At 45.7% G+C, this 12,722-nt stretch overlaps 1 protein-coding gene across 5 annotated transcripts in view; it reads left to right on the top strand.

Moving 5' to 3' along the window:
• LOC129820060 (thyroid hormone receptor beta) overlaps positions 1-12,722 on the top strand; it is a 223,541-nt gene that overhangs the window by 169,149 nt on the left and 41,670 nt on the right. For 4 of the 5 annotated variants that reach the window (XM_055876885.1, XM_055876884.1, XM_055876881.1 and 1 more), the window contains exons 3-4: positions 11,944-12,000; positions 12,626-12,693. In XM_055876885.1, the coding sequence (XP_055732860.1) occupies positions 12,687-12,693 (7 nt within the window). In that variant the 5' untranslated portion in view covers positions 11,944-12,000; positions 12,626-12,686. Of the gene's footprint in view, positions 1-11,943; positions 12,001-12,594; positions 12,694-12,722 lie in introns of all 5 variants that reach the window. The other variant, XM_055876883.1, reaches the window with a different exon arrangement.

Raw genomic sequence — 12,722 nt, 5'->3', positions numbered from 1 at the left:
GCTGCCTGCTCCTGCCCGCCTGTCCAACATCACTACTTTGGACGGCTCTGACTTAGAATATGTGGACAACTACAAATACCTAGGTGTCTGGTTAGACTGTAAACTCTCCTTCCAGACCCACATCAAACATCTCCAATCCAAAGTCAAATCTAGAATTGGCTTCCTATTCCGCAACAAAGCATCCTTTACTCATGCTGCCAAACATACCCTTGTAAAACTGACCATCCTACCAATCCTCGACTTCGGTGATGTCATTTACAAAATAGCCTCCAAAACCCTACTCAATAAATTGGATGCAGTCTATCACAGTGCCATCCGTTTTGTCACCAAAGCCCCATATACTACCCACCACTGCGACCTGTACACTCTCGTTGGCTGGCCCTCGCTTCATACTCGTCGCCAAACCCACTGGTTCCAGGTCATCTACAAGACCCTGCTAGGTAAAGTCCCCCCTTATCTCAGCTCGCTGGTCACCATAGCAGCACCTACCTGTAGCACGCGCTCCAGCAGGTATATCTCTCTAGTCACCCCCAAAACCAATTCTTCCTTTGGACGCCTCTCCTTCCAGTTCTCTGCTGCCAATGACTGGAACGAACTACAAAAATCTCTGAAACTGGAAACACCTATCTCCCTCACTAGCTTTAAGCACCAGCTGTCAGAGCAGCTCATAGATTACTGCACCTGTACATAACCCATCTACAATTTAGCCCAAACAACTACCTCTTTACCTACTGTATTTATTTATTAATTTATTTTGCTCCTTTGCACCCCATTATTTCTGTCTCTACTTTGCACTTTCTTCCAATGCAAACCAACCATTCCAGTGTTTTTTAGTTTTTATTTTACTTGCTGTGTTGTACTCACTTCGCCTCCATGGCCTTTTTATATTTTATTTATTTATACATATATCTGTTTGCCTTCACCTCCCTTATCTCACCTCACTTGCTCACATTGTATATAGACTTATTTTTTTTCACTGTATTATTGACTATATGTTTGTTTTTACTCCATGTGTAACTATGTGTTGTTGTATGTGTCGAACTGCTGTCACGTTCCTGACCTGTTTTCTGTTTAGTTTTGTGTGTTAGTTGGTCAGGACGTGAGTTTGGGTGGGCATTCTATGTTGTCTGTTTCTATGTTGGTTTAGGGTTGCCTGGTATGGCTCTCAATTGGAGGCAGGTGTTTGGCGTTCCTCTAATTGAGAGTCATATTTAGGTAGGCGGTTCACAGTGTTTGTTTGTGGGTGGTTGTCTCCTGTGTCCGTGTCAATGTTTGCACCATACGGGACTGTATACGGTTTGTTCATTTCATGTAGTCTGTTCCTGTTCATTTCGTTCGTCACGTTGTATGTAAGTTCGTCGTTCAGGATTGTCTACATCGTTTTGTTATTTTGTTAGTTATATCCAGTATAGTTCGTTTTCTGTCTATGTCGTGTCTTGTTTAATTCAATAAATCATGTCATCATACCTCGCTGCATATTGGTCTTCAGATCCCTCTCTCCTCTCCTCGTCTGAGGAGGAGGAGGATTTAGAGAATCGTTACAACTGCTTTGCTTTATCTTGGCCAGGTCGCAATTGTAAATGAGAACGTGTTCTCAATTTGCCTACCTGGTTAAATAAAGGTTAAATAAAAAAATAAATAAAAATAAAAACAGTTCTATAGAGTGGCACCACAGGAGGCCCTTCTAAACAGTTCTATAGAGTGGCACCACAGGAGGCCCCTCTAAACAGTTCTATAGAGTGGCACCACAGGAGGCCCCTCTAAACAGTTCTATAGAGTGGCACCACAGGAGGCCCCTCTAAACAGTTCTATGGAGTGGCACCACAGGAGGCCCCTCTAAACAGTTCTATAGAGTGGCACCACAGGAGGCCCCTCTAAACAGTTCTATAGAGTGGCACCACAGGAGGCCCCTCTAAACAGTTCTTTAGAGTGGCACCACAGGAGGCCCCTCTAAACAGTTCTATGGGCAACAGGCTGGCATGTACTACTCTTCTAGCTAAACGTCTTCTACTATTTAAGTGGAAGGATCGGTTTCCTCATACTTTTAACCATTGGATAAAGAAAGTTATGCAACATCTCAAGCCAGAGAAAATACGCTACTCCGTCAGGGGATCTGCAATTACATTTTATAATATCTGGCAACCTTTCCTATCCTTTGTAGAAGACATGGATTTCACAACTCCATAAACCAACCCAAATGAGAATTTGTATCATTATTTCTTACTCTTTAAAAAAAAATGTTTTAGGAGGTAGATCAGCTTTAATATTGCAGGTTGATTGTAGCGTCCATCTGGGTAATTGTCTGCATCACTTCCAATCCCCCAAATATACACTGCTCAAAAAAATAAAGGGAACACTTAAACAACACAATGTAACTCCAAGTCAATCACACTTCTGTGAAATCAAACTGTCCACTTAGGAAGCAACACTGATTGTCAATACATTTCACATGCTGTTGTGCAAATGGAATAGACAAAAGGTGGGAATTATAGGCAATTAGCAAGACACCCCCAATAAAGGAGTGATTCTGCAGGTGGTGACCACAGACCACTTCTAAGTTCCTATGCTTCCTGGCTGATGTTTTGGTCACTTTTGAATGCTGGCGGTGCTCTCACTCTAGTGGTAGCATGAGACGGAGTCTACAACCCACACAAGTGGCTCAGGTAGTGTAGCTCATCCAGGATGGCACATCAATGCGAGCTGTGGCAAGAAGGTTTGCTGTGTCTGTCAGCGTAGTGTCCAGAGCATGGAGGCGCTACCAGGAGACAGGCCAGTACATCAGGAGACGTGGAGGAGGCCGTAGGAGGGCAACAACCCAGCAGCAGGACCGCTACCTCCGCCTTTGTGCAAGGTGGAGCACTGCCTGAGCCCTGCAAAATGACCTCCAGCAGGCCACAAAAGTGCATGTGTCTGCTCAAACGGTCAGAAACAGACTCCATGAGGGTGGTATGAGGGCCCGACATCCACCGTCTCATGCTACCACTAGAGTGAGAGCACCGCCAGCATTCAAAAGTGACCAAAACATCAGCCAGGAAGCATAGGAACTGAGAAGTGGTCTGTGGTCACCACCTGCAGAATCACTCCTTTATTGGGGGTGTCTTGCTAATTGCCTATAATTTCCACCTTTTGTCTATTCCATTTGCACAACAGCATGTGAAATTTATTGTCAATCAGTGTTGCTTCCTAAGTGGACAGTTTGATTTCACAGAAGTGTGATTGACGTGGAGTTACATTGTGTTGTTTAAGTGTTCCCTTTATTTTTTTGAGCAGTGTATATATATGTACACTACCGTTCAAATGTTTGGGGTCACTTAGAAATGTCCTTGTTTTTGAAAGAAAAGCACATTTTTTGTCCATTAAAATAACATCAAATTGATCAGAAATACAGTGTAGACATTGTTAATGTTGTAAATGACTATTGTAGCTGGAAACGGCAGATTTTTTATGGAATATCTACATAGGCATACAGAGGCCCATTATCAGCAACAATCACTCCTGTGTTCCAATGGTACGTTGTGTTAGCTAATCCAAGTTTATAATTTTAAATGGCTAATTGATCATTAGAAAACCCTTTTGCAATTATGTTAGCACAGCTGAAAACTGTTGATTTAAATAAGAAATACAACTGGCCATCTTTAGACTAGTTGAGTATCTGGAGCATCAGCATTCGTGGACTCGATTATAGGCTCAAAATGGCCAGGTGAGTCTGTGACAGTCCCCGAAACCGCCCCTCCCCCGCCGTGCTGCACCAGCAGAGGGGCGACACCGGCCTCGGGGAACGATCACAGGGACACGGTGCGGGTCGGTCAGGGCCCGATGGTGAAAATCCCTGGTCAGCGAAGCGCCCCGAATGTCCCCCGCAGGAACCCAGCACCGCTCCGTTGGGCCGTACCCCTCCCAGTCGATGAGGTACTGGAGACGACCCGCCCGACGCCTCGATTCCAGGACTTCACGGGACTGAGTACGCCGGACCTCCCTCGATGTCCAGAGGAGGAGGCGGGGCGTCACTGGGTCCAACCTCAGCGAGGGGACCAGGCACCACTGGCCTGAGGAGAGACATGAAAAGTTGGGTTGACCCGTAACAACAAGTGCACAAAAATCAGCATAGCACCAAAAACCGAATAAAACAGAGCACAGGACCAACAGACATAGGACAATGGGGACCAGAGGGCACATATATACACATACTAATCAGGGGGAATGGGAACCAGGTGTGCGTTATGAGACAAGACAGTACGGAGTTGGTGGTGATGATCCAGTTCAGTGACACCTAGAAGGCCGGTCACGTAGACCTCTGGAGCTGGGGAACGGAATGAGCAGCAGTACCGGGGGGAGTCCGTGACACTTACAGACAGAGAGGTCCATCTCACATTTTTATACAGACTATAATGATGAGTCCTAAAATTGTCCCCTGTGATAAAACGTGTTGCTGAATGGTAGACGGCATCCAACGGTTTTAAAACAGAGGTTTCCGCATGCATGTCAACAATATCACCAAAATCCAATACAGGTGAGGAGTGTTGTTTGAACAATCTTTCTCCTATTTTAATACTAAGGCATGATTTATTTCGATATAAAAAAGCAATCTTGGATCGTAGCTTCTTAGTCAGATTTTTTATGTGCGTTACGAATGATAACTTGTCATCAATCCAGACACCCAGGTACTTATATTGAGAAACAAGCTCAATTTGGACTCCATTTATAGCGCAAATATGCAGGTCCTCAGGGTCAACATTTCATGACCTAGAGAACAGCATGAGCTTGGTTTTACTTGTATTTAACACTAATTTAAGATCTGTAAGTGATTTCAGAATTGCATCAAAGTCATGCTGAAGTTCACAAATGGTCTGCTGCACTGAGGTGGCACAGGAATACAAAACTGTGGCATCTGCACAGAGATGAATGCTACAACTATTAAAAGTGTTTCCTATGTCATTAATATACAGAGTGATCAATGAAAGCATGTCTGGTTTTGTGGGTTGGGGCTCTGTTAGAGCATGGGGGGGTTGGGATGGGTTTGAGTTGGTAGGGGATCTGTGGGTATTCTGTTAGAGCATGGGGGGGTTGGGATGGGTTTGAGTTGGTAGGGGATCTGTGGGTATTCTGTTAGAGCATGGGGGGGTTGGGATGGGTTTGAGTTGGTAGGGGATCTGTGTGTGTTCTGTTAGAGCGTTGGGGGGTTGGAGTGGGTTTGAGTTGGTAGGGGATCTGTGGGTATTCTGTTAGAGCATGGGGGGGTTGGGATGGGTTTGAGTTGGTAGGGGATCTGTGTGTGTTCTGTTAGAGCGTTGGGTGGTTGGAGTGGGTTTGAGTTGGTAGGGGATCTGTGTGTGTTCTGTTAGAGCGTTGGGGGGTTGGAGTGGGTTTGAGTTGGTAGGGGATCTGTGTGCGTTCTGTTAGAGCGTTGGGGGGTTGGAGTGGGTTTGAGTTGGTAGGGGATCTGTGTGTGTTCTGTTAGAGCGTTGGGTGGTTGGAGTGGGTTTGAGTTGGTAGGGGATCTGTGTGTGTTCTGTTAGAGCGTTGGGGGGTTGGAGTGGGTTTGAGTTGGTAGGGGATCTGTGTGTGTTCTGTTAGAGCGTTGGGGGGTTGGAGTGGGTTTGAGTTGGTAGGGGATCTGTGGGTATTCTGTTAGAGCATGGGGGGGTTGGGATGGGTTTGAGTTGGTAGGGGATCTGTGTGTGTTCTGTTAGAGCGTTGGGGGGTTGGAGTGGGTTTGAGTTGGTAGGGGATCTGTGTGTATTCTGTTAGAGCGTTGGGTGGTTGGAGTGGGTTTGAGTTGGTAGGGGATCTGTGTGTATTCTGTTAGAGCGTTGGGTGGTTGGAGTGGGTTTGAGTTGGTAGGGGATCTGTGTGTATTATGTTGGAGCATGGGGGGGTTGGAGTGGGTTTGAGTTGGTAGGGGATCTGTGTGTGTTCTGTTAGAGCGTTGGGTGGTTGGAGTGGGTTTGAGTTGGTAGGGGATCTGTGTGTATTCTGACCTCTACCCGTTCTGTCTGTTATCTGTAGAAACATAAAAAATTCCCCCCCCCCACCCCAAAAAAAAAGAAGACTAACATGACCTTTCCTAGTCTCCTCATCTCCTTTCCTTCAGCTGTACTGATGTGAAAGAGCTGGAATAGAGAAAGCAAATCCTGGGTATTTCACCTATCCTATGTTTTCAGACCAGTGTAGATGAAGGGAAGGATATGAGAAGATGAAGCCACAGTAGACTATTGAGACACACTCTCTGTCCTAATTTGCATAAAACAGGCAGGCATGCAAGGTGTCAGGGCATGTGAACACACACACGCACACACACACTCACACACTCACACGGCTGCCAGCCAACACTCTGTCTTCCACATCATCAAGGCTCACTCCACATTCTTTGTTTTCTTCCTCTGTTTGGCCCTTTGGGTTTTTCAAGAAAATCTGGCATTCAAATTATTCTGTGTATCTGCAAGCTAAAGACGTGATTACATGTGGTATGAGCTGCCTCCACACACAGCCCAAAACCATGACACAAACAAGTGTGTGTGTGTGTGTGTGTGTATGCATGTGTGTGTGTGTGTGTGTGCATGTGTGTGTGTGTGTGCTGGTGCATGCACGTGTCTGTGAGTCTGTTTTCTGCAGTGCTAACCCATGAGGCCCATTTCTATTTGATTCATTAATTCTCTCCTTTGTTCTCCGCTCCTTTCTCCACTGCTCTCTCCACTCCTCTCTCCACTCCTTTCTCCACTCTTCTCTCCACTGCTTTCTCCACTCCTCTCTCCACTGCTTTCTCCACTCCTCTCTCCACTGCTTTCTCCACTCCTCTCTCCACTGCTCTCTTCACTCCTCTCTCCACTGCTCTCTCCACTCCTCTCTCCACTGCTTTCTCCACTCCTCTCTCCACTCCTCTCTCCACTGCTCTCTCCACTCTTCTCTCCACTGCTTTCTCCACTCCTCTCTCCACTGCTTTCTCCAGTCCTCTCTCCACTGCTTTCTCCATTGCTTCCTCCACTGCTTTCTCCACTCCTCTCTCCACTGCTCTCTCCACTCCTCTCCACTGCTCAATCCACTGCTCTCTCCACTCCTCTCTCCTCTCCTCTCTCCACTGCTCTCTCCACTGCTCTCTCCACTCCTCTCGCCACTGCTCTCCACTCTTCTCCACTCCTCTCTCCACTGCTCTCTCCACTACTCAATCCACTGCTCTCTCCACTGCTCTCTCCACTCCTCTCCCCACTGTTCTCTCTCACTCTCTTTGTTTGAGGATTATGTAACTAAATGCCAGATTGGTAATCTCTGTGTCTCTTCTCTGCTCCTCTCTGTGTTAGGTCAGTGTTTTAGATGGAGCTGGACAACATCACAGTGTGTAGATCACATCTTTGTCCTGATTTCTTTCCTTTCTCCCTGCTGCAATGTTAAGTCAGGACCAAGTGCATTTACAACTCACATTTATTAGATAGCCCCGTATTCATAAAGCATCTCAGAGTAGGACTGCTGATGATCTACGATCAGTGCCCCTCTGTCACATGTAATCTTATTCATTATAATCAAAACTGATCCTAGACCATATCCCTATATCCTTCCCAGGCTAATGTGATAAGAATATTTTAGTTCTGGTAACTGCATGAACATACTACAGCACTGCTTTCCTCTGTGTTATGTAATGCATTGACTATTACTAAACTGTATATTGTATTCCACCATATTAGGTGGCCCAGTCATCCCAGCCAATGGGTATGTCACAAATGGTACCATATTCCATATATACTATAGTAGGCCCTGGTCAAAAGTAGAGCACTCTAAATAAAATAAATAGGCTGTTATTTGGGATGCAGAAACTGAAATCTGAAATATTACTGGTTAATCTTGCAGCTTGAGTATGAGCTGCATTGGTTGTGTCTCAACCAGAGGAACCTTCTGTCATTGAAAGAAAGAAAGAAAGGCCCATTGAAAAAGTCTATTGCCAAATAGACATCACGCTGATGGGTTTTCTCTTGTACTTGTATGAAAGCATCCATTGACTGAGACATGAAAGGCACTTATCATGTCTTTTAACCATCACATCACAGATGATTAAAAGACTTGACTCAGTCATTGATTTAACAGTCAGCTTCTTTCAAACCAAACAAATAGGCAGCTCGTTTGAGAGACATTTATTGAAATAGAGTGAGCAGGGGATGATAAAAACCACATGGCTTGGACAGACAGGTGACAGGGGAGAGAGAGGAGAGTGGGGGGTAGAGACCGTGCTCTCTATCTCTTTCTCTCTCGCGCGCTCCAGCTAATTCAGGCCTGCGGTGTGTGTTCAGAGCCATTAGTTTCACTGTGGTAATTCAGGACTCTATGTGCCCAAATGATACTTAGACATTCACCAAAGCACTCAACCAAGTGATTTTCCTTAAAAAAAAGGCCATCTGTGGACCAACTCTCTCTCTCTCTCTCTCTCTCTCTCTCTCTCTCTCTCTCTCTCTCTCTCTCTCTCTCTCTCTCTCAAAGACACACACAAAAACACACACACACACACACACACACACACACACACACACACACACACACACACACACACACACACACACACACACACACACACACACACGCCCACCCACAGCTCCCTCTCAGAGCCCTACTGTATGTCTATCTAACCCAGATCTGTAATTTATCGCTGCTACTTTGAATGTTCATCAGACTGCTGTGTCAGCCACTCACACACGCACACACACGCACTCGCACACACATACCCACACCACAACAGACAACTTTCCATAAGCCCCACTACAGCCAACAGGCACTCCCCAGCTACCTTTGATGAGGTTACAATTATTGACCTGATGCCAAGTTGCATGTAGATAGATAAAACGTTATCGTTAAAACGATGTGTTAGTACACTGAGTAGAAGTGGATGGATCATGCACTTCACCTCCAGCCAGCTGTTCTCCATAGGAAGGGGGTATGGGAGGAGGGATTGTGTATAGTGGACATACACACAAAGATGGCACCTCTACAATTTAGATACACACGCAAAATAGATTATTGCAGTAGATGGATGTTTACCAGTTGCATATGGCACCTCATTCTCTGTGTGGAACGAGAGCATTATTTATGTTGGGTTAAGGCTGTCAACTCACCTCTTCATGACATGAATACATTAGGCCATATGCCAATAAAAGATGCATTAGGCAAAATACATGGCCTTAATAGACCTGATGTTTAGCAACAGTCTCAACTCATCAGCATAGAGTAGGAAGACACACACACACACACAAACACACACTATGGTAAAACCATGCAAAAAAGTGTGGAGGCTGTAATCTTGGACGGTTCACTTCCTGATATCTCAAGTTTCACTTCCTGATATCTCAATTATAGTCTCTTGCACGCTAGACACACACACATCAACAACTCTATACAGACACACACGCTCGCACGCACACACACACACACACACACATACATACACACACACATAGACACACACACACATATACACACGCACACACACACACACACACACACATACATACACACACATATACACACACACATATATACACACACATATACACACGCACGCACACACACACACACACAGACACATACATACATACATACATACACATACACACACACATTGACATGGACATACAGTGCATTTGGAAAGTATTCAGATACCTTGACTTTTTCCACATTTTGTTACATTACAGCCTTGTTCTAAAATGTATGTATTATTTTATTTTCCTCATCAATCTACACACAATACCTCATAATGACAAAGCAAAAAAACGTTTTTGCTAATCTATTAAAAATAAAAAATTGAAAAAGTTACATTTTACAAAAGTATTCAGACCATTTACCCAGTACTTTGTTGAAGCACCTTTAGCAGCGATTACAGCCTCGAGTCTTCTTTGGTATGACACTACAAGCTTGGCACACCTGTATTTGGGGAGTTTCTCCCATTCTACTCTGAAGATCCTCTCAAGCTCTGTCAGATTGGATGGGGAGCGTCGCTGCACAGCTATTTTCAGGTCTCTCCAGAGATTCAAGTCCCGGCTCTGGCTGGGCCATTCAAGGACATTCAGAGACCTGTCCCGAAGCCACTCCTGCGTTGTCTTGGCTGTGTACTTAGGGTCGTTGTCCTGTTGGAAGGTGAACCTTCACCCCCGTTTGAGGTCCTGAGTCCTCTTGAGCAGGTTTTCATCAAGGATCTTGCTGTACTTTGCTCTGTTCATCTTTCCCTCGATCCTGACTAGTCTCCCAGTCCCTGCTGCTGAAAAACATCCCCAGAGAATTTCGTTTCTCATGTTCTTGGAGTCCTTTAGGTGCTTTTTGGCAAACTCCAAGCAGGCTGTCATGTGCCTTTTACTGAGAAGTGGCTTCCGTCTGGCCACTCTACCATAAAGGCCTGATTGATGGAGTGCTGCAGAGATGGTTGTCCTTCTGGAAGGTTCTCCCATCTCCACAGAGGAACTCTGGTGAGCTCTATGAGAGTGATCATCGGTTTCTTGGTCACCTCCCTGACCAAGGCCCTTCTCCCCGATTGCTCAGTTTGGCCAGACTGACAGCTTGTCGGTTCCAAACTTGTTCCATTTAAGAATAATGGAGGCCAGTGTGTTCTTGGGGACCTTCAATGCTGCAGACATTTTTTGGTACCCTTCCCCAGATCTGTGCCTCGACACAATCCTGTCTCTGAGCGCTACGGACAATTCCTTCGACCTCATGGCTTGGTTTTTGCTCTGACATGCACTGTCAACTGTGGGACCTTATATAGACAGGTGTGTGCCTTTCCAAACATATCAGATCAGGTCTGAAAACGTATGTAAATAAGGTATTTCTGTCATTATGGGTTATTGTGTGCAGATTGATGAGGGGGAAAAAATCTTGTAATCCATTTTAGAATAAGACTGTAATGTAACAAAATGTGGCAGAAGGAAAGGGGTCTAAATACTTTCCGAAGCCACTGACACATACATATTGACACAATCACACCAGCCAGGTCGCTCTAGAGACACTGAAATTCGACAGGACTTAGGACATTGGGAGATCACTCGCCAGTAAGCTTGCGGTTTGCTGCGGCGTTGTGGACAGGGATGGTGGAGAGACGTAAGCTGTGAGCTCCTGCTCTGAGGGTCGCGTGTTCAATCCCAGCACTGAGGCGAGAGAGACAGCGAGGCAGAGACAGAGACAGAGAGGCTGGGCTAGACAGATTTTTGAAATATAGTGAATCAATATAGCACCAGTATGTTATATAGTTAACCTGAACCACCTTCTGTGGTATGTAAGAATGTGCGTGTGTGTGTGTCTGTGTTTCTGTGTTGTCATTGCAGCTCTCTGATTCCGAGATGTGGCTTCATATTATAAAATGACAATTCTTCCTGGAATGTGGACACTCCACTTCCTGACTGTGCTGCTCTAACACTCCCCCAACACACACACACACACACACACACACACACACACACACACACACACACACATCTAGTATTCGATACTAGTCTACATACTATAGAACAGGCCATGACCTTATCGTTATGTGCTCTAGCAAAGTCTTTTATCATGCACTGTATGTACACAGTATGGGACCATAGGCTACATCTTTACATACAGTATGTCAGAGTCTCTCTTTCTTTCTCTGTTGCATGTTGATCTCCCTGTTAAGGCATTAAAGCTGTGTGTGTGTGTGTGTGTGTGTGTGTGTGTGTGTGTGTGTGTGTGTGTGTGTGTGTGTGTGTGTGTGTGTGTGTGTGTGTGTGTGTGTGTGTGTGTGTGTGTGTGTGTGTGTGTGTGTGTGTGTGTGTGTGTGTGTGTGTGTGTGTGTGTGCGTGCGTGCGTGCGTGCGTCAGAGGGTTGCTGTTCCATCTATTACCACTAGGTGTTGCTGTGGGCATCAGAGTCATGTCTAGGGAACATTTGGCATAGGAGACCTGTTCCTTCTTCAGCAAATCTAACAATCTAACAAAATCCTTTGTATGTGTCTTCCAGGCTCCAATGGTGTAAGCCGACGCATCACCGTGGGGGATTCTGACACGCTGCACACAGGTGAGAATAGCTGCCAACAGAGTCACATATCTATACATGGTTCTGAGTACCCTCTGTATTGTCAACAGTGTCATATTGAGCTCATAGAAACTGACTGGGAATACAGAGAGCTAGAGAGGTATGAGTTCTCTATGAGTTTTCCATGTAGCAGGTAGCCTAGTAGTTAGAGCATTGGGCCAGTAACTGAAAAGTTTCTATATCGAATCCCCGAGCTGACAAGGTTCTGCCCTTGAGCAAGGCAGTTAACCCACTGTTCCTAGGCCGTCATTGTAAATTAAACATTTTTTAAATCCTCCAGCTCTATCTCCCTTCAGCCCAGTAACCTCCAGCTCTATCTCCCTTCAGCCCAGTAACCTCCAGCTCTATCTCCCTTCAGCCCAGTAACCTCCAGCTCTATCTCTCCTCCAGCCCAGTAACCTCCAGCTCTATCTCCCTCCAGCCCAGTAACTTCCAGCTCTATCTCCCTCCAGCCCAGTAACCTCCTGCTCTATCTCCCTCCAGCCCAGTAACCTCCAGCTCTATCTCCCTCCAGCCCAGTAACCTACAACTCTATCTCCCTCCAGCCCAGTAACCTCCAGCTCTATCTCCCTCCAGCCCAGTAACCTCCAGCTCTATCTCCCTCCAGCCCAGTATCAGAAGGCAGGAGAGGGTATGAGAATGGTGTCTAGGCCCTGAAGCCCAGCAGCATGTCAGGTAACACTTTTAAAATACATTGAAGTATT

Source organism: Salvelinus fontinalis, chromosome 22 (assembly GCF_029448725.1).
Source record: "Salvelinus fontinalis isolate EN_2023a chromosome 22, ASM2944872v1, whole genome shotgun sequence".
NCBI classification, from domain to species: domain Eukaryota; kingdom Metazoa; phylum Chordata; class Actinopteri; order Salmoniformes; family Salmonidae; genus Salvelinus; species Salvelinus fontinalis.
Note: the sequence above shows the minus strand (reverse complement) of the source record. Positions and strands in the feature narration are given on the sequence as shown.